Below are 22,302 nucleotides of genomic sequence, written 5' to 3'. Positions count from 1 at the left end.
CACCTCCAGCGATGGTGACTCCACCACCTCCCTGGGCAGCCTCTTCCAGTGTCTCACCACTCTCTCAGTGAAGAAATTTTTCCTAATATCCAGCCTGAACCTCCCCTGGCACAACTTGAGGCCATTTCCTCTTGTCCTGTCGCTAGTCACTTGGGAGAAGGGACCAACACCCACCTCTCTGCAACCCCCTTTCAGGTAGTTGTAGAGAGCGATGAGGTCTCCCCTCAGCCTCCTCTTCTCCAGACTGAACAACGCCAGCTCCCTCAGCCGCTCCTCATAAGACTTGTGCTCCAGACCCCTCACCAGCTTTGTCGCCCTTCTCTGGACACGCTCCAGCACCTCAATGTCTTTCTTGTAGTGAGGGGCCCAAAACTGAACACAGGATTCGAGGTGCGGCCTCACCAGCGCTGAGTACAGGGGCACGATCACCTCCCTGCTCCTGCTGGCCACACTATATCTGACACAGGCCAGGATGCCATTGGCCTTCTTGGCCACCTAGGCACACTGCCAGCTGTCAATCAACATCTTTCACTAGATCAGGTTGCTCAAAGCCCCATCCATCCTGCCCTTGAACACTTCCAGAGATGGGGCATCCACAACTTCTCTGAGCAACCTGATCCAGTGTATCACCACCCTCATCGTAAGAAATTTCTTCCTTATGTCCAGTCTAAACCTGCCTTCTTTCACTTTAAAACCATTGTCCCTTGTCCTGTCACTACAGGCCTTGGTAAAAAGTCTTTACCCGTCTTATAAGCTCTGTTTAGATATATATATTGAAAGGCTGCAATAAGGTCTCCCCAAGAGCCTTCTCTTCTCCAGGCTGAACAACCCCAACTCTCTCAGCCTTTCCTCAAGCAGAGGTGTTCTAGCCCTTGGTCTACTGTGGTGGCCCTCCCCTGGACCCACTCCAACAGGTCCATGTCTGTCTTGTACTGGGGACACCAGAGCTGGACGCAGTGCTCCAGCTGGGTCTCACCAGAGCAGAGTAGAGAGGAAGAATCACCTCCCTCGACCTGCTGGCCACGCTGCTTTGGATGCAGCCCAGGATACGCTTGGCTTTGTGGGCTGCAAGTACTCATTGCCAGCTCATGTCCCGTTTTTTATCCATCAGTATCCTCAAGTCCTTCTCCACAGAGCTGCTCTCAATCCATTCATTCCCCAGTCTGTACTGATTCTGGGGATTGTCCCGACCCAGGTGTAGGACCTTGCGCTTGGCCTTGTTGAACTTCATGAGCTTCACACTGGCCCACTCCTCAAGCCTGTCAAGGTCCCTCTGGATGGCATCCCGTTCCTCCAGTATATCAACTGCATCACTCAGCTTGGTGTGATCCGCAAAGTTGCTGAGGGTGCACTCAGCCCCACTCTCTATGTCATTAATAAAAATACTGTACAGTATCAGTCCCAGTATGGACCTCTGAGGGACACCACTCATTACTGATCTCCATTTTGACATGGAGCTGTTGACTGCAACTCTTTGGATGCGGCCATCCAGCCCATTCCTTACCCATTTAGCCAATTCCTTATCCATCTAACAGTTCATCCACCAAACCCATATCTCTCCAATTTAATTCCAAGGATGTTGCAGAGGACTGTGTCAAAGGCCACACAGAAGTCAAGATAGATGATCTTTTGTCAGACATTTGACTTGTCAAGACATTTATGAAGTTACTTTTGTAAAACATCATCTTGCCAGCCAGGTAAGATTGATCATGCACAAAAACTTGTTGATTAACACTTAAGCTGTCATTCTTTATGCTCTCCCCTTGCATCAACTTTTATCAACTTTGTTTTTTTAAACCATCAACACCACAAGGAAACTTCCAGTGCAGTCTTTATACTCCTAAATCCAGCTAACAGAACAGGAGCAAATAGCAGAAAATGGAAGCTAGACAGACCAACTGTAAGTCATGGGAGAGGTGTTTTCTTTAGTAGGAATAATAAAACCCTGGAACAATTAAAAATAGTGTATTTTCTCCTGCATCACAAACAAAAGCAGCAAAGAAGCCGGGCTACATTGCGAAACTGGGGCAACTGTGAGCTACAAGTATGCTGTGGCTGTGAGAGGTCCATGGGATCACAGGTGGCACAGGATGATGCATTTCCAGCACAGATAAGAAAGGACAAATGCCACTATACAATATATTCAGCAGGTCTAATCAACTACTTTAAAGAAAAGGAAATTCAAGCTAACAAATGCAAAGAAGGGCTGGCTAGGGTAGATGGCCAGGGAAAGAGCAAGCTGATCCCAAGAGACTTCAGCTACCAAAACAAGTTAAAAATGACAGGCTTGCTATTAACTTGGAATGGGTATAAAAACAGGGTAGAAGAAAAGTTATTTAAGCTAAGAGGCAATATTAGTACAAAAAGAAGTAAACATAGATTAATCATAAAGTTAAACTGCAAATACAAATTTCTAACCTACAACAGAAGAAGGGTTCTTTTGACTGTTTGAAACAAAATACAAAAATTTAATTTTTAAAACATCTCCAAGCTTAGAAGCAACCCACAGCTGCAGGCTCAATCCAGAATTCCCTGCTGAGGTTCCTTTGAGATCATTCTTCCTTTATTTGAATTTCTAAACTAAACCGATTATTTTCTTCAGATCTGTGCTGCGTACCAGTTATGCATAACAAGCAGTATAGTAGCCCCTTACATACTTAGAATTTTTAAAATAATTAACTGAGCTAATTCTGTTCCTACTCATTAGCTAGACAGAATGATTACTAAAATAAATGCATTTAAGCTTTGAGTCCTCAACAAAAAAACCAACCCAAACTTTCCTTTCAGGCAAGGCATGTGTTCCGTATCACTGTCTAAAGTACAAGGGCTAGATGTTTATTTCATAAATGCACTTCAGGTGCTGCAAATCAACACTACTCTCACTCCCAACTCAGCTGCAATGCCTGCAGCCTGACTTGCTATTCATATTTTGGCACATTAAGAAAGAGTCAGTAAGGGTAACTCTGACCCATCAATAAAACTGTGAGGTCCAAACTACAGTATCAGAACAAACATGTTGTGAACACTCCTAAAAGGCCCAGCTGGTTCAATTCTGGGCTCTGATTCGTGCTTGGGCTCCTGAGTCTAAGGTCCTCAGCAGAAAACTCCCTCCCAACAACACCCAAGCTACCCTCCTTGTTGTTAATACAGCAGCACTCAAGGGTGCTGCTGAAATACTTTATGAAAAGACTCTGTCCTCCATTCCAACCATTTATGGCCCATCTCTGAAGAAAACTGCTATTCCAGCCCCTAAACAGTGCAGTGGGATCTTGACATGTTTCTGAAGTGACCACAGCGTAAGGCAGGAACACAGGTAGCTACACCTCTTCAGGCTCTGGCCCCGCTCTTCTAGGTGGATGAGGCCAGACCCATGCCAGACTCAGCTGACGAGGTGTCAGTCCCTTTAACACACACACAGAGATGCACACTAGCTTTCTTTGCGCTTTTATCCAAACTACAAGTACATCACAGAGATCTGTGCCCACTCTGGAGCGTTCTTTACACATGGTTAAAAAAAACCCAGACAGGCAGAGGGGGCAGGGGCAAAGTCTTTCAAGTAGAGTTCATGCTGACAGGTCACTGTTATCAAATCTCTCCTGGTCATACACTTCTGCTACCACCTTTCTTCCTGCAAACCAGCGCCCATTCAGAGCCTGAATGGCCTTGTGAGTCTCTGATGCCATGGAGAACTCCACAAAGATCTTGACAATGATCTCAGCATCTTCCTCTTCTCCTTGCTTCTCCTGGTAAATGATGACCCTGTTTACAGCCCCAAATTTGCCACACTCTTCTGTCACTTCTCCTTCTAGGTCATCATCAATGTCCTTTGGATCCACCATGTTACGAAGCACCATCACAGTGGACTGCAGAAAGAAGGACAAGACAAATGAATTAATACACCTAAGATTAAATTTGCAAAGCCACATCAGATTATGCTGCATGCCTGAGCACCACCAGATACTCCAGTGCTATGTCATTACTGGTTTCGTGGAATAGGCTGTAATGTCCCAAGTTCCCATGGATAAATTAGTGAATTTTCTTCCCAGGCGTCAGAAGTATGAACAAACCTCATTCACTGACAGCTGTCCTGTGGCTGGCCTCAGTCAGGAAAGCTGTGTGCCATCTCTTGGGCTTTTCTTAGACACATCTTTGAAGTACAAGTGACCTGGAGGCCTCCATAATTTTCCTTGTGCTGTTCCTATCCAGTTATTTTTTGCTTTCTTATCTTCAACACCACCATCATGTATTTTTTTGAAAATTTTTCCTCATTTCTAAATAAAGTAGAAGGATTAACCAGGTCTTCTATACCTCTGACAACTGATGGTTGACCAGGTACTTTCATTACAGGGGATAATGACATATGAGTCTGTCGGAGTGCCTGCAACATACCTCTCATAATGCATTCCCCCCACCAAGCCCTTTTGTGACTGAGCACCTCTCTGTATCACAGAATGGTTGAGGTGGGAAGGCACCTCTGGAGGTCACCTGGTCCAAGCTCCCCTGCTGAAGCAGGGCCACCTAGAGTTGCCCAGGACCACATCCAGATGACTTCTGAATGCCTCCAAGTTTGGAGGCTCCACAACCTCTCCGGGCAGGCTCTGTTTTTGTGCATTACACCCAGCTCTCCAACATCCCTTTCTCCCAGCTTTGGCCCCGCCCAACATCACAGGCTAGCAGACACAGCATTTCAGGCTCAGTATAACTTTAAAATACTTGTTCCAATTCTTATTCACATGTCTGTATAACTGCCTTTAAGGGCCTACTAAAAGAACAGCAAAAATGGAAGGGTACTTACAGATTGAGAATACTAAGCAGCTTTGAGAATGGTGTAGTTTAAGACTCTTTTGACACTGCTAAACTTTTTTCAAGCAAGTATGCCAAATGAATTGGATTCTTTGGGAAAGGTACTTGTGACAGAGGAAAACTGGCTGCTAAGTCAGAAGCTCAAAGGTGTATTTAAAAGTATGTACCCTTTGAAAGTAAAGAAGAACACTCACTAGCCAACTCATTTGTGTTCTGCCTTATGAAATGCATGTCAGCATTAGCCCTATTTAGCAAACAGAGAAGCAACATTGTTGATTCAGTGTCAAAGCTCAGGAAATCTGTGAGTCAGGTAGGAAACTCAATCACGCACAGGAACAAACCTCTGGTCATGCCCAAACAAGAAGCCTGATGAGTTTATCAATACAGCCCCTTCCAAGACACCCCCCCCCCCCCCAAATCTATGAAACTATTGTTCTGTTTAATATTCTGACTTTTTCTATCATTCATTCTTGTCCTCTTTCTCATTGTAGCTTCCGTGTGTTTTATAAACACCTCAGAGTTTCATCCTACAGTAAAAGGTTGGGGGGAAAAGGTGGACTCAGTAGTTTCGAATAGATTGCCCCTGACCACGTGCCAGTCTCACTTCATTAATTATAAGCCAAAAGGCCATCATGGTTTGCTTTAATGATGCTAACAGAGAGTTTAAACTCAGACACCTCCTAGCCAAGCCAAGCCTAATGACTGGTCTGAACCCTCAGAAGAACTCCATGAAGATCCTAAAGGCAGAATAAGAACCATCACAAGCAGCCCACAAGAGGGTAGCCTTTGTAGCCCCACATGAGCTCTGTGGAGTACCTACAATGTGTGCAGCAGGAAGCCTGTACCACATACAAAATTGCATAGCTATACCATGTTAAAACAGATCCAAGGCTAGTAGTCTCATTTTGCTGACAACTAGAAACAGCTCAGGGCAGCCACACTGCACTCACCTCCTGTTTACGAAGCAATTTCTGCATCACCATATGACGGGCACTGCTGCCAGATATGCTCATATGTTCCTGCTCACTGAGCATCTCTGGCCTCTCTGACTCCTGGAATACCTCCTCTTCTTCCTTCTCTTTTTTGACCTCCATCAGGCCCAATGCTGGGGGACTAGCCAGGATAGGATTCACAACTCCCACTTGTGGAATAGTGACAGGAATGGGAGGTCGGGCAGGGGTTACACCTGTAAGAGTACAAACTCTGTAGCATAAAGAAAAGAACTGATGTCCTGCAACATTTGGGTACACACCAGCCAGTGATAAAGAGGATCACAGAATCTAGATGGTTTTATTTGCTCTGCACCCACAACGACCAGGAAGACATAAGCAGCAACTTAGTCAGCATACAGGACATAAGCACTCAATACATGCATCATATACTTGCCCAGAAGGGAGATAGAGTGCAGAATTTTGCATGGAGTAACAATTATCCAGATTTTCACTCAGAGTGCCATGCATTCCTGCTGTCAAGTTCATGTCCCTGTCGTATCTATTATATATCAAAATAAATTCCTGCTCTGCTGCACAAATAAATAAATAAAAAAAGTTCTTGACAAAGCAGGGCAGGGAGGAGGATTTCAGTTTCAAATTCTCCTTAGTTGTGACCCTACCTATAGAGAACCATGCTTTGTAACAGGTACACAAGTGACAAAATGAAGAGTAAACATACCTGTAATGACTCCCGGTGCTTGTGCTGCCATTACAGCCTGTGGCAATGCCCCTAACGGCTGGGCCAGAGTCAGTGCTGGAGATACCAGCCCAGGGGTTGCCAAAGTACCAAGAACTGCAGCTCCTGCCACTGCTTCCTGCGAGACAAAAAAGAAAAAAAAAATAGCAGCATTAATTCTGCATCAGGAAGTCACACTATGGGTGCCTTCACCTGAGGCTCCGCTTTTTTCACACCAGATATATAGATTATGAGGATGACAGCTCTCCAGTACTACTGCAAAAGAAAAAAAAAAAGTATGCCACGCAGCCCACCAGAGAAACGTAGAAACTGCAAGACACCAAGCCTTGCAAGAAAAACGTTCTCTTGCAACTCAAATTTCACCCATCCTCTCAAGCTGCTAGGTTGGTTACTGAATGAATGACACCAAGGGATTCAATATATGGTTTGAAAGATGCAGGCAATTCCAGAGCAAGAGGACCCTCTACTGGTTTCCACCTTCTATACAAATAAAGCTTTTTACTGATGCTAAGGAATGTGATCCATTTAAAAAGATTGATAGGAGCTCACATCCCAGCCCCTCTAGTGACAGAAACATGGCTCTGGGGCGGTGTGACAAACAAGATGAGGGAACTCTTACAGCTTAAGTTTTTCCTAAGTGATCTGCTGGAATGTTAATTCTTGTCTGATTCAAGGAACACTGTAATCAAAAACACTACTCCAAGCACAAGGGACAGGGCAAGGGAGAGCATAATACTGCTATTTTCAAAAGCTGCATGCTTTTAGATCAGTTTAAACCAAAAATCTTCTCTCTCTAGTCTTCATCCTTTAGATGCAGACAGCAACACAGCACTGAAAGTGGCCTTCGTGATCATAGCAACTGGAAACAATTATCACATTAGTAAATTTCTCAATGAGACAATCATAACTAACTTTTGCCACCACAGTTTTTAATGGTAAGACCCTACTGAACTTTACCACTTTCGACAACTGGAAACTTTCTTCAAACTCCCAGCCTTGATCATTGAAACATTTTATAACCACTTCCTTTCGTCCATATTGTCTGCACCTCTTCTCCCATCCCACTACCTACTTGCCTCCATACAGACTGTACTTGAGCAAAAATCTGATGCACCTTTCAGCATTTTTCTACAATTATACCAAGTCAAACTTTTCTAGTTTCTTCCTGCATATCAGGTTTTCCAGTTCTCCCAATAATTGCAGTACTTCTCTACACCTCCTATAACTCAAAATAACATCCTGACTCCAGATGACTAGAGTTCAAACAACATTTGAGATGAACACCTAGTTAAATGACAAAAGACTTCTATAAAACTACTGAAAATAATGTGCCTAAAATATACCGCAGGATCCCAATTTTTTTTGTTATTGTTGCTTTCCAGGCTATTATACTCATTATTTAGTTACCCAGATCCTTCTCCTCCTTGTTTTCATGGGGCTCCTATAAGCCCTGACACCATGGAGAAAAAAATTATAAGGTTTTGTTCCTTAAATGCAGTATCTTGTACTCCACTACTAAATGCTGCATGTGTTTCCTACTCCAATCTGCTGCGATATTCCAATTCTCCTCTACATTAATAATGCATCTCATCTCTGTGTTGCCAACTAATTCCATTAGTACTCTTCTCCTAATGCCTAGAATAAGGCCACTAGTATTTTTACTGGAGATGAAGCAAGACCTATCTGTAAGTAATTTCACCAGCAGAGTGAAGGGTCAGCAATTTCCAGCACAGCTCATTTCCATCTCTTTTTCTCACTTGCCTATGCATCTCAAAATTCATTGTAATAGTGTTGGTCTTTAACAGCTTCTCATAGGGGTCTCCACCAACTCCTGAATTGTTGATAGGATATGCTTTAATTTTTTTTTCCTAACGAAGTATAACAGTAGTCTTATCAAAGAAAGTTATGTTCATCTAGCAGGGTTGTTTCCCTAAAACACGCAAACATTTTGCATATGTTTCTTTCGAAAATTTTGTCCTTCCTCTAAAGCGTGTTTTCAATCTTTCCCTACCACTGGGATGAGAACAAAGTCTGCAGATTCCAGTTTTCCATGCTACCTTAAATCCAAGTATTGTATTTGCTATTCTTCAGCCATACAGCAATAGCCCTGACATGACAGACTTACTACAAAAACACCCCCAAAACTATTAAGCATACATCTGCACATAACAAACTCCAAGCTTTACACGCACCTAGGATGCAGTAATCCCATGTGCATCATTAGCCAGTCTGCCTTACGCTTCTCATGAAGGGGAAAAATACTTATGTAAGCATTCAGTGCTGTAACAATACCATCATAATTTTTTACTACACTGGTCATTAGCTGACCCCACTTTTTACTTAAATGGCTAAAGAAACTTTTCCTAATAACTTTAATTCCTTAACTTCTTTTGCAAGATTGACTTTTTTACTGTCATTGTCAAGCCATTAACCATCTTTGCTACTCAATGCCTCTCTCTCTTCATAGTTTCATTTAAGTGTGGAGACACTTCCTCCTTCCTTGGCTGGCATGCTGATTCCAGACTAAAATTGCAGTTCTGATTGCAGATCCAAAGTTATATCTCTTAAGTTTCTCTCTCATGTCCATGATTTCTTTAGCTCCGCTGAGTTTACCGATTAGCTTGTGTTTAAAAAAATTGTGAAATTAAAGCCCTTACAGACCATGAGTGCATATGTTCTCATTTAAAATAAGCTGTTCCATACAAGAACTATGCTAGGAGCATAGTTAAGAGATATTGCCTTCTGTAACTGTTCTTACTCTTTTCCCTAGTCATCTACAACTACCCACATGGCAAATCAGACAGGTTACCTGTATCTGTACCATGTCTAAGTAAAGGCAACAAGACTGCTGAGTATCTCTGAGGTCTTTCAGAACCTTTTTTCTATATATGGAATTTTACATTTTTCTCACAGTAACAAATCCCGCAGTATTTTGCAGAAAGAAACAGTAAGATTTATCCATGTCTGTAACAGATCTCTACCATTCCACTTAGGAGAAGAGTTAGCAGTTCTTTCCCAAAGTGATTTTGATCCAAATATAATTCTCCTAGCCATGCCTCAACTTCCTTCCTTAGTTGACTGCAGAGGTTCCCAGACTTGTGGACTTTTTACTGGGGACACGCAAACCACCTGAGAGTTTCACATTAAAGGCAGCTCCCCCCAATTCTGCCTTTACCCTGTGATTCAGAGAAACATTTTCAACAAAAAAGAGCCGTTTACAAAATTAAGTCCAGTCAGCTGATTAGGAGCACATACAGGCTGCACACCTCAGCAATTTTTTTGCTTGACAGAATCCAAGAACCCAACAGTGCCGGAACTTATTTCTTTCATGGGCTATGGCGACGCAGGGGGAGATTCTGCTGCCCAAGGCAAGGACGATGGACACAAATATGGGGGTTTGCTTTGAAAGGCAATCCTCCTCTGTCAGTGCCTACTGGTCATAGCCAGGAGCTTCTGTTACTTCAAGAAAACTAAATTTGAGAACCCCTAGACTCCTGCATCAACATGCAGTTCTGCCCCATCACTGCACTTCCTTGTTTCTGGACAGCCTAAAGCCATTAGTCATCTTCCACCTTACTACACAGGCAGAGTCTTTTCAACAACAGAGAGTGTTTGTTGCTCATGTGACTATTACCACCCTCATTAGTCTGCCCCCTCTCACGTACTTTCATGCATGCTTTTAGCCTCTATTATAAACATTTCCCTAATCATTTGTTTGCCTATCCAGGCAAGGAATCCCTTCCAATCTTCTCCCACCATTTCTTTAAATTCTGATCAGCTGTGCCAGACCCCATTCCAAAATGCTGGTGTATCAAATCCTCACAGGTGTCAAGGGCAAGCTTTGGCTTGTGAACACAGTGTGATCTAGGACAAGGGCTTTTATTCAAACTAGTGAATACAGCTGGCTGGAACAGTTTGCATGCTTGTTTCTAGCAGGGTCACAACAACCATCCACTTGGCTGAGTCATACCAGCCTATGCCTTACCTGTGCTGTGATCTTTGCTGTAGCAGCTGCTGCAGCGACAGCTGCCGCTGGAGGTAGTCCTCCTGGTGTAGCAGGTGTCAGGAGAGGCATTGGAGGAGTCACAGCTTTACCAACTCGGAGATACTGACCCCCAAGGTCAAAGAGGTTCATAGAGGAAACAGCATCTTGAGAAGACTGTGCTTTCTCATATTCTGCAGTGAGAAAGAGGAATATTTACAAATGATCCTTCTTACTCCTAAACTCAGCCACTCTCTCATCACACAATTGTGATTTGTATTTGCAAAAGACGACTGCTTAGAGTTCCAGTGAGAAGACCCTCCACACTTAGCTCACTCATCTCACCCCTCTGATCACACAAGCATTGTTGAGAACAGGCAGCATAGCAAGTTCTCTCAACCTACATAACAGTGAGTAAAAATACCTGTCTATTAATTATATTTCTAAGTTCAGGCACAGATCTGCTCCAAATTTATTTCTATCCCATTGCTTAATGCAATTCTTCCACTAGAGTAAAAAAACAGGCGAGGATGCTCCTGACAACTTTCCCTACCCCACAACAAATACCAGACAGCCATTTTACCAATGAAACCATAGCCTTTGTGTTTTCCTGTCGTGGGATCCCTGGCTAGCGTGCAGGATTTAATCTTCCCAAAGGCCTCAAACACACTCTTGATGTCATCATCTGAAAGGTCCTGATGAACAGATGCCACATAGATGCGGTTGAAAGCCCGTGCCTCTTCTGCTAGCTGGTCTATAATTGGTTGCGCCTGACCTATATTACTAGGTCTCCCAACCTGCAGAGAACACAGCAAACAGTCCATTAAGCATTCTGAAGAGCAGCAGCATGACTCACCAAGACTTACAGCAGACAAGCACTCAGCCACCTGACTGCCTTTTCAAACCAAGTAACACCTCATAAGGCCATAATTAGCAAAGGGAACAGTTGACTCAGCTCTGGGATACAACCTGCACTACAGGGGATTCTAGAAGCACTGAGAGCCTGGACAGACTCTGCTCTCTCCTCCACCATCTATGTTCCTCATTTATGTTTCCTGACCTGCCAAAAACCAACTTCCAGGAAATGAAAACAATTCTGAAAGCAAAACACAATGCTTCTATATCCTTCTTTCGAAGGCTCCTAAAACCCCCTTAGAAATCAGACGCTGCAGATATGCAGAATGTATCAAGAGATATAAACGCAAGATAGAAAACACTTTGCAGAAAATGCTAGTTTCCCCCCCAATTTCAATCCCCAAAGTTTCACCTTTGCAAGATCCCCTCTTACTGCCTAAAAAGCCACAGCTAGAATCCTTCGTTCCTTTCTGTTTGTGCTGAGTGCCTCCTTTTTGTATGGCAAGGGTGGACCTCTACTTGAAGTCCCTCGCACTGCTGACAGGCACAACAAGAGTCCAATGCTACTTATCTACCATTCACACAGGTACAACAAAAAGGCATTAAAATATCAAGAATCACCTTTGTTTTGCCCTCAAGAGACTTCCATTCTACGAGTGGACAGAAAAAACTGAGCTAGCTTACCAGAACAAGTTTCTAGGTTTTATTAGCATGCTGGGGATTTCTCCTCAGGGAGAAAGGGACCCAGAACCACCATGTACTCAACAGGTTGAATATCAAGGTCTATCAGGGAACAGACTTCAGGTTATCTTCCACATTACAGTGTTGTGGGAAGCATTTTTAGGCATAAAACTATTATTCACAGTAAAGAGAGCTAAGAATTTCCAGAGCATGCCTGCTACTCACTTTTATATTTCTTCCCCCCAGCATGACAGAATTCATCTGCTCCAAGGCCAGCTGAGCAGCTTCAGGTACTTCATATTCCACAAAAGCAAAACCCTAGAAGAGAAGGATACGCTTTTTGAATCATACCAGTCGTATCTTGTCTTGAATCTAGTGCCAAGCCACGAAGCCAGGACTTCCCACGTACCAGATTGCTACTATCATGGCCTGAGAAGATGCTTTGTTAAAAAAGCTTTTTATTAAAGCAGAAAATTGCATGCAGAAGCACTGACAGAAGGCTATCTGCTTCCAGAGACTCTCATACTTGGAGGCCTAATAGCAAAAGGCCACCGCATACAGGATTGCTAGCTGTTTGGCATCTTTCGTGCACACCACCCCCATGCACATTTGGTTCCCACTACAGAATCCTGCAAAGCTAAGTACAGCAGGCAGCTACCAACATTTATCTCAAAGTGCTAAAAGCAGCCTGCTCTCTACAAAGATAAAGGCTCCTTCTTCTCCTGGATATATTCAGGACGGCCTTAGAGAGCAGAAAGACACATCACTCAAGGGCTGTTAAACCAACCTTGTGTTTCATCGTAACAGAGTCCCAGGACATATCAATGCTTTTTATAGGTCCAAATGGGGCAAAGGCCTGACGAATGGTATCTTCTCCCAGTTCATAGTATATGGAGCCCACATACACACGACACATGATAGCCAGGGCGCGCTGCCTCTGAGCTGCCATCTGTATTGGAAAGAAGAACTGGCTGGTTAGATCAGGGGGTGGTCATGGATGTCAGGACCTCTTTCCCTTCCTCCTTCCCTCCCAGGAGCTATGACCCAACAGCAGGTAGCTCCTCACTGGGCTGCAGCACAGCCTGGCACACGTAGTAATAAAGAAGTATTTTCCTGCTCAATGCCCAGACTGCTGGAGCAGATAAGCAGTACAGCTCACTCCCAGGGGCAGTCAAATCTTTGATGGGGTCTGCCACCTCAGGAGCCTTAACTCCAACCCCACTGATAAGGTCTAACCCTCCCCAGCCTGATCACATCTCCAGCAACACTTGCAGGAGGAGGAAGTAACTTCATTCTAGGACAGTTTCCCCCTCCAGGCAGCAAAGGTCTCAATTCTAGACACTATTAGCAATCCCTCCCATACCCTCCCGCAAGGGGCAGCAAGAGATCCAATATCGGGCACCACCTAGTCACTCCCTCCCCCCACCCCATCCTCCCAGGCAGCAAAGGATCTGGAATTGGGTACCTCCTCCCCACTCCCTCAAGCATCACACACCACCTCCTCCCCCCGCTCCCCCGCCCCAGGCAGTACGAGATCCAGTACTAGGCACCACTTCCACCGCACAGTTCAAAAGCAAAGCAAAAAAAAATTAAATGGTTAAATGAAACTTCTTAGTTAAGTGTGTGGTGCTAGTACTTATCACTGCCTGTTGTTACTGGCTCAGATAGTGGTGCAGCCCCCAAAGACTCCGCCCTTATCAGTTTCGGTGCAGAGAAGGTCTCTGTGCTATTTTCTCCTAAGTATGCCTGAAAACCTGTTTGCAAGACAAATCCAGAAATTTCTTACAGCAGGTATCCAAAAAAGCATTATCCTTCAATTATTTTTCACCCTTATTGCAATTCTAGAATTGCTACTACTAATGAACATTATTCTAGGAAGATGCTGCCTACAAAAAAAAAATAAAAATCACAGGTTTGGCCAGCATATCCTAGCAGCACGTCTTGGGACCAAGGCAGAAATTAGGTCTCTGTAGAGGCAGCTCCCTATGATGAGCAAGACTGAATTACAGTACGTTGGAGATGTGCACAGGGCTTCTTCCTGTTCTGCGTGGAACAGATGGAACAAATGTAAAGCAGTAAGGGCTACGGACTGTTGCAGAGTAGGCAAATGCAGCATTAAGCTTGATGCCTCTCTCCCTTCCCAGCACGACAGTGCTTGGCACCAAAGCAGGGAGCTCTGAACAACCACCTCTTCCCCACCAAGACTGTTTAAGAGGGTCTTTAATCAAGGCCTTTACAAGAGGCCTACTTCCAGAATGCTGTAACAAGCACGAGCACAATGAGCTCCGACGTGTCTGGGGATGCTGCAACTCCAATGGCAAAACAGAGGGGACAGCATTTTATCTGTGATAGCCACAGAAGCACGGACACAAACTGTACTTGAAATCCTTGCCCCTCATAGTACCCATACGTGAGTGACGTTGACCATAGGAGGAAACAAACTGTAAAGGTTCAACTCCTATTATTCAATACACTGGGGATACTATAAACAGGAATGGTTCTCACCCCATACTGCTGCTCCTGAAGTGATATTAAGCTTGCCTCTTGACTGGGTTTAAGTATTTCACACAGTTAAAAATAAGCTGTTTTTCAATTTACTCTGCAATGCTGTGACTAGGAGGACTATGGCACGTGTACACGCAGGACAGCTGACGTGTTGTCTCCCAGGTTCTCCAACTCATTCCCAGCTTTGGTGCAGGAAAGCCAGTGAACAGTAGCCCCTCAGACTGTGTAGTGTGTCCATTCACGGGTTCAGAGCCATCACCATTCTAACCCCAGGTGTCTGAGTGAAGTGCCTCACCCGTGGTGCCACAGACTGTGATAAAAATTCAGTGTTTTACTAGGAGTGCTTCTTGACAAGACACTGCAGCCTTGCACCAGGCAGAGGGATTTTTTTCGCCTTCTGAAGGGTCTACATATACAAAGAGGACATTCCTTCTTTTCAGCTATCAATGCAACAGGTGCAAGAAAAATGGCATTTGTCCTCCCCCATGGCAGCAACCTTTACAGGAGGAAATCCACATCTTACCCTGCTGCAGAGGTCCTAATAGGTGGGGTGGAGTTAGGCAGACTCTGTTACATCAGCAACATATTAGAAATTTGGACCTACAAAAGGCAGAACTGAGGTGGACCGTGATGCCTACAGGCATATGTGGATCACTAACATGAATCGGTAGCATCAAGTTAGGGGAATGATGCAATGTACACCTGGGAACTAAGGACATGACAGTGTCAGAAACTCATGACCAGAACACTCATTGTTTTCACTAGCTACACTAAGTAGATTTTACTGGCCACTGGCCCTCTTTCTCCACCTATAAAATGGAGTTCAAAGTATCTGCAACCTTCATAAAGGCAGCAGCTAATAATTGCATCTGTGTAATGTTGCTGTTAAGTGCTTATGAAGGTTATTTTAAGGACAAGCCAAAACATCATCTTGGAGTACTTCTTTAAACAAAGGAGGTGATGCAAAAACATAATCACTAGCTTCAACGCCAGGAAATTGCGCTCCTCTTGCTGAAGTGACATGGAAATTTTGAGCTGTAATACTTGGAGGATTAAGTAGAGAGGAAGCTTTAATCTCGGGCACTAAGATACCGCAATAGGAAGTTCAGGCTGCACTTCCTTCATGTAGGAACTGATGAATCTTGTCAACAGGAAAAAGTGTTGGACAGAGGTCTGTTTGCATTTTCTACATTCCTGATGGGCTTGGGGATAAAGCATTTGCTGAGGACAGGGTATCCTAACTACACTGAACTGTACCACAGCCAAATGATTCGGAGCAGACTCCTGCTTCTAGGTTCTGTCCCATCAGCAGTAGTCTCTGACTTCCTAAAGAGGGAGGAATGTCTTAGGAAAAGGATTCACAATACTACGCCCTTGAGGCTACTGAGAAATTAAACATTTCCTGTTACATTATCAGTACACGCTTTTCATTTGTTGCCCAGCTGTGAATAATGAGCCAAAACATGTTTTAAGCAAAATTGATGGAGTTATACTATCAAGTAAGCATCTACAGTAATTTGTAGAAGTTTCTTGGGCATGAGGGTTCAGAAACTAGCTATGCCAAATTCACATCGAGATGTATGCTTCTATTCCATTCCAAACTCACCCCCTCCCACCCCCCCAAATTTATTCTGGCTCCCCTGCTGACACACTACCTATTGTGGCAGTGTTAAAGGAGGAAAACAGGTGATTTTAGTTTTAGCGCATCTTTCATTTTGGAGTACAAGCCTCTGGTTGCATTTTACACAAAGTAGAAATATTATATTCCAGCACGATGGAAAAATATTTGCAGATTTAGAAATTAATTTACAAATGAACGTTTGCATGCAGAGTGGAGCTTATAGGACACTTTCTGCAGCGGTCATTGTCTAACACGTCTAGGAAAAAGGAGAGGATGGATAATCCCAGGTAATTAAGCTCTTTAGTGCTAGAATTTCTAATCAGATGCCACAAAGGACTGCACAGGTTCTCTGAATAGTCCTGCAGTTCTGTTAATTCCATCCTGCTTTTACTTTACTTGAAACATGCCATATTCACCTAGTCTTAAAACACGCATAGTAAGAGCAGTCTTACATCTGGGCTACAATATGTTCTGCAAACGTATAGTGCCCCAGTCCTCCCCAGCACCTTAGCTGCCAGGTCTCCAGTGCTGTGAGTTTGCTTCATAAGAAATTGCCCATTTGTGAGTTACCTTGGCAGTTAGTTTTAGGTCAGGACCTCAGAACTGTAGCATCCCTAGAAATGCAGCTCCCACAATTTCACAGGTGTGTTCAGAACTGTTCGAAATCTAAAGCTTTCTTTGCCAACTGACTCCAGGACCCCGACTGCCAGTGTCACAGCAGACTGCACCCAGCCTAGGGTCTTCCTCTGGGGAGTTTACACTTTGCCTCTGCTTGTTGTGCTTGTCCATAACAGGTGGGTATGTGGGAGGGTTGTGCTGGGTTGAATTAAGAGCATTGTATTACCACTACATACTTCCCCACTCTAGGCCCTGACTAAGACAAGTGCCCAAGAAGAAGTGAATATGTCTATTGACCGATTGTAAAGGTGAGAGAGGATCTCCAAAGCCCATTGTCACTGCTGCCATCTGAAAGACAGTAAAGACAGAGTTCAGTCTGTTGGAGCTGAGCATACTACGGCTGTTTGTAAAAACTCAAGCAGAGCGGCGGCACAGGGAACCTGCGAGAGAGGCCTCTCCTTCCTTGCCCCTCACTGCCTGGTCCCAAGGACTGTCCAGCGCTGGGACCCTGCAGATTCCAGTCCCACCAGGTCAGGGTGGAGTTGTGCTGCTGCCACTGCCTCAGGAAGCAGGGTCTTCTCCCAGGGGGGACTCAAGGCAATAGTAACCTCTGCAACCACTGTCGTTGATTCACCCCCAGCATTTAAAAAGGAGCCCCTCAACTAGATCAGACACTCAGAAACATGCACAGCCCTGAAAGGCCAGAGCTGCCTAATGTGGCAAGCACATCCACAGTGATTCTTCATTAAAAAAATCCAACATCCCAAAGCCATTGTTTTGGGCTTCCTAACTTTAAGTAGAAGGCAGTGAGATGTGTTCAAGAAACCTCTGAAGGAAGGGAGATTTAAATACCAGTTAAGGGTTCTCCCAGTATATAGGCATTCCAGTATTAGCAGGAATAGCCAACGGAGCTTTTCTCTGAAATTGAGAGCACACCTGGGTGAAGGGGAGGGAAATGGGGTAGCACTGTCAATGACACAGGAGAGACAGGTACCCTCCCCTCAAGCAGAAGAGATGGTGAAAGGATACTGTTCCCAGTAACCCTAGACACCACCTTAAATATAAGTTGAAAGTGAAAGCCACAGCAAATTATTTGGCTTCTGGCATTTCTAGAAGCATTTGCCCAGCCAACAGGAGAGAAACTCTTAAAAATTTACTCTTTGAATGAGTGAAATTTGGGGGCAATTTGTACAGGTGAGTAAAGAGGGTTTCTTTAGTGGGCTGAAGACAGTATACTTCAATTTCACTGTGGAAACACAAGCGCATGTACCTGGCTCCGGGCAGGCCTCAGGGCTGTGCTCTGGTTCTAAGTGCAAAAAGAACTCCACCTTGTTGGGGAGAGTAAGACACAGAAGGAGCATCTCAGAGGGTCTCTCACCTGAAGGTTGGTGAGCTGCTGTTGCTGGTGGGCGATGGTTTGCTTCACCAGCACACTCTTGATACTCTGCTCCATCGCATACTTCTTTGCCTAGAAAGAAATACAGACTCTGTAGTCACAGGACAGTACCACAGAGCGGGGAATGATGTTTGATTTTACACCACATTTCCCCAGAACCACACAACTGGCTGCCAATGGAACTTTTCGGCGCTCCAGCCCTAAGCTCTAAGGCACTGTACATTAGCCAGCGGCCAACAGCTTACTAACATCTTGGTCCGCATCTCGGAGTCGTGAGCCCTGAAATACAGCATAATGCTTGAGCAGAGGATTGGATGGACTCAATCTGCAGCAGGCGCAATGTTAGGAAAGCAGCATGCACTACACACTTAGCATTTCCCCTCTTCCGCCCTCTGCCCCTTAGATCCCACCATAGCACCTTACCTGCTGGGATGAGGGCAGGACAGATAGCCTCCTTCAAGTCCTTTCCACTCAGAGAACATCTGGACAAAGAGGTTCTACAAAAGGGAAGGGGGCTCCAAATCCCCATGTCCAGTCTCTTGACTGGGCACTCCCCCTCTCTTTTCTTATCACATCTGGCCTATTCTAGTTTGGAGAACCCACTGCTTTTGCTCACTAAAATGCTCCAGCTCTCCTTCTCTGGTTCCTAGCCTGCAGACACAAGACCGATTTGTCTTTTTCTTTCAGCCTTCTAAAAATTTGAGAAAGCCTGAGCTTTACACCGAGTGGTGTTGATATGGAGGCTCTTTGTCAAGGGAAACCTAATACCCACGCATGTGCCTATTCCCAGGGGACGGTACAAACACATTCAGCCAACCCCTCGGGCACCTGCTTTCCATGGCTGTACGTGTTTGGGAGGTGCCAGGGAACGGTAGGCTCTAAACCGTGGATTTGAGACGTGTGCTTCGGAAACCTGGAAACGGACAAGGGGATTTACATCTGTCAGCTACGGAGAAGCCAGAGGAAACGAGGCCGTTTCACACTGTGAGCCAAACAACACACACACAAGCAGCTTCAACATTACGGGAACATTCACACAAAGCCTACCTAGAACAATACTATACTTGCCTCGCCAGAGTACAGAAGACACCTAGCCCACAGTTCCCACATTCCCTGGTTTTGTTTTCTTTCCCCTCTTTTCCCAACTCTGCTCTCCTCTCAGTAAGCCAGGCATCGCTCACTCCCATCAGGAAAGTGGGCAAGAAGTCAGCAGTAACCTCCCCACCAGCTGTATAAAACAGGACCAACAACCAAAAATCAGAGCTGGACTGAAATTTTATCTAGATTAAAACAGGTTGGCTCAAATGGGTTGAAAATACGCACTACTGGGTCTTTTTACAACAACATGGGAAAGAGCATAAGGGAAAAATAGAGATATTTTGTGATGTGTTCTTGTGTGGATAGAATAAAAGACCAGCTGGAGCATATCAGAAACCTATTCCCTGTGGAGTACAGGCTGCTCCTCGCAGTAACTTTGTGGCAGTGGCATATTGTCTTAGAATTACAATGTGATCTTAAGGTGTTATTTGCTTATGATTTTGATTATTTTTTTTTTAAATTAAAAACACTCTCCTCACCCCAATAGCAAATTCCACATCATGATCCCCCAAAAGCATCTATAAACTCTAAACCAAACCAAATAACTCTTGGGCACAAATTTGGAAGTGTGAATCCACACACAGCATGGCCATTACCCCATACGTATTCTTGGCAGGCAAGATCCCTTTTTAACATCAGTAACAGATGCTCATTTAAAAAAAAAAAAACAAACCAAAAAACCACAAACAAACAAGAGTGCTAAGAAGCAAGTTCACATCAAGTTTACTCACCTTCTGCAGAGCTTCCTGCTGTTCTGGTGTGAGGGGAGGAAGCCCCAGCTTAGCTGCCGTGCTTTGTCCATTTTCCATCTTAATGGACTCTGTACCCTGAGAAAATAGAAAATACCTATGAAAAAACCTGTTCTCACAAAGTCACCAATTCCTTCATTCCGAGAAACCCAAAGCATCTAATGTCAGAATGTCATAGTTGGCTAAAATGTCTTCCCAAACCTCTTAGTAACTCATGAAAACCTGATAATATTCTAGCCACTCCCTATGGGAGAGCTATCCCATCCATTGTACAAGCTGATGAACATGTTGGATACTTAAAGAGCTCCCTAACCACCAGATTTTCAGTTAAAAGAAAATTAAATAATCCCCAGTCTTCACTCACATCATCTCCATCCTAACTCTCAACAGTTAAACTCTGTCAAATGTACCCATCTATTTTCTCCTTCCATCTCTTCCTATACTGGTTTGGCACCCTTGGTTTCTCAAGTTCTCTTTTTAAAAAACTTCTCTGAAACTTTCCCAAATCCCAGATACTGAGTAACAAAGATGCACTAGTCTCATACTTAGTATGAGATGCACACAACCTGCCCGTGCAGATTCCCAAACCCAACATCAGAATAGGCCTAGAAAGAAGCTTCTGGGCCAGTCACGATGATTTCAGATATACATGTAGCTAACAAATGTTAGCACTCTTTGCGTTTTAAGTATTCTACTGACTTCTCTACCTCATGCTTATGTTTTACACTGAAGTCCATTCCTGTGAAACAACTGGTCATTTATTCCTACCACTTTAAGTAACTGTAGGTTTCTCTAAGGTACACCTATCAACCTGATTTTGGTTAAAGCGATTCAGCAGCTTATGTCTTTGACAAGCATCCACCAACTTGTATTCTTTGGCATCCCAGAAGTGCCATCACATTATTTCCAGTCAAAATAGGGTTCATCACTAAAAGCCTATTAACAGATGTCTCAGTTCTTCAGTTAAAAAAAAATAAAAAATTTATATGTAAGCACTCTGTACCAAGCACAGCATAGAAAAAAGGAACAGACCCATTCAGATGGCAAAACAAAACCAGCTCTCCCAGCATAGGAACAAAGCTGTCACTTGGAAAAGATATAATATTAAAGTAATTGGCATTTTAGCAGAAGGAACAGTGAGTATTCCCGCTAATTTGGTTCCCATTCATTCAGAACAATCATTTGCTCATGGCACTCGTCGTACTGGCTAAAGACTTGGATGTTTCCTGTGGGCAGAAACGTCTCTGAAAGACCACTGATCTCCTCCAGAAAAAAAAAACAAACAACCTTACAGGTATATCAAGATCTTACGAATGTAATATCAAAATGCAGAACAGCTAAAAGCTATTTTCTTGCTACATCTGAAGCCTCAGAGAGAAAAAAAACATGTCTTTCAGAAGCAAAAGTTCCTGCATCATGGCTGCACACAAATTGCATGTTTCATTGCATCCTCCCTATCCTACCACAAGGCAAAGGGGAACACACACTGATAAAGAAACAAGTTGCTGCAACAACAACATAACATGACAGAACCGTCAGATACACCCAGTGACAGCAGACTGATTCAGGTAAAAGTACATACACATTTCCACAAGAAGAGCCATCCACTGTACATTTGACTGCTCCAGAGAACACCAGGCCAATTCCTGCACTGTGTCTACTGCGGTAATACTCAGTAGACAACAGACCAGTCACCCATTTCCTCCAGAACCACAAGTTCCCCAGCAGTCCAACTTTTCACTTACGGTATTTTCATATTTTTTTCTATATATTGATACGTAGAATGTTCTGTTTGTGATGGGGAGGAAATGTGCAAAATAGTTAAGATACTTTAACCACATGTATTCTTTACACAGTAAATGACAGATAACACCTAAGTATAAATGGAGCTCAAGCACATCCACATGGTATTCTTAAATTAGGGTAATAATTTAGATTTAAGAAATTACTATGGAAGTAACAGAAATTGCCAAGTTCAAGTAGTAAACAGCAGCAGAGAGGAGAAAAGCAGCCGCTTCTCGGAAGGCACCCTGGCACAGGCCCAAGGTAGCGATCCTCAAGTCCTCACACTAAAAAGGAGTGGAACACAGAGCACAAGAGCCCCAAAACTCAAGGCCTCCTAAGTGTCTGCTTTATCTATAGTAATTGCAAGTTCTAGTTGTAAGAACAGAAGCTTCAATGTGACAGCACTTCAATACCAAGACCATTAAGTACCTGCCGTGAAGGCTGCAATCCCCAGCTGTATCTGCCGGCCCATTTGTTCCTGTTGCCCATGCTCGGGACACAGGGCTGTGACATCAGAGTT

General features: G+C 44.1%; 1 protein-coding gene across 2 annotated transcripts in view; it reads right to left on the bottom strand.

Annotated features, from left to right (window-relative positions):
- Positions 1–3,183: 3,183 nt before the first annotated feature.
- Positions 3,184–22,302, bottom strand: part of PUF60 (poly(U) binding splicing factor 60) — a 30,778-nt gene continuing 11,659 nt past the window's right edge. The window contains exons 2-11 of one of the 2 annotated variants that reach the window (XM_059836044.1): positions 19,980–20,075; positions 18,133–18,222; positions 17,052–17,102; positions 12,798–12,959; positions 12,236–12,328; positions 11,058–11,271; positions 10,478–10,668; positions 6,475–6,610; positions 5,754–5,989; positions 3,184–3,863 (exon numbers count right to left, since the gene is read on the bottom strand). In XM_059836044.1, coding sequence (XP_059692027.1) covers positions 3,564–3,863; positions 5,754–5,989; positions 6,475–6,610; positions 10,478–10,668; positions 11,058–11,271; positions 12,236–12,328; positions 12,798–12,959; positions 17,052–17,102; positions 18,133–18,222; positions 19,980–20,075 — 1,569 coding nt within the window. In that variant the 3' untranslated portion in view covers positions 3,184–3,563. The remainder of the gene's footprint in view (positions 3,864–5,753; positions 5,990–6,474; positions 6,611–10,477; positions 10,669–11,057; positions 11,272–12,235; positions 12,329–12,797; positions 12,960–17,051; positions 17,103–18,132; positions 18,223–19,979; positions 20,076–22,302) is intronic. The other variant, XM_059836045.1, reaches the window with a different exon arrangement.

Source organism: Gavia stellata, chromosome 3, assembly GCF_030936135.1.
Source record: "Gavia stellata isolate bGavSte3 chromosome 3, bGavSte3.hap2, whole genome shotgun sequence".
Classification (NCBI taxonomy): Eukaryota; Metazoa; Chordata; class Aves; order Gaviiformes; family Gaviidae; genus Gavia; species Gavia stellata.
Note: the sequence above shows the minus strand (reverse complement) of the source record. Positions and strands in the feature narration are given on the sequence as shown.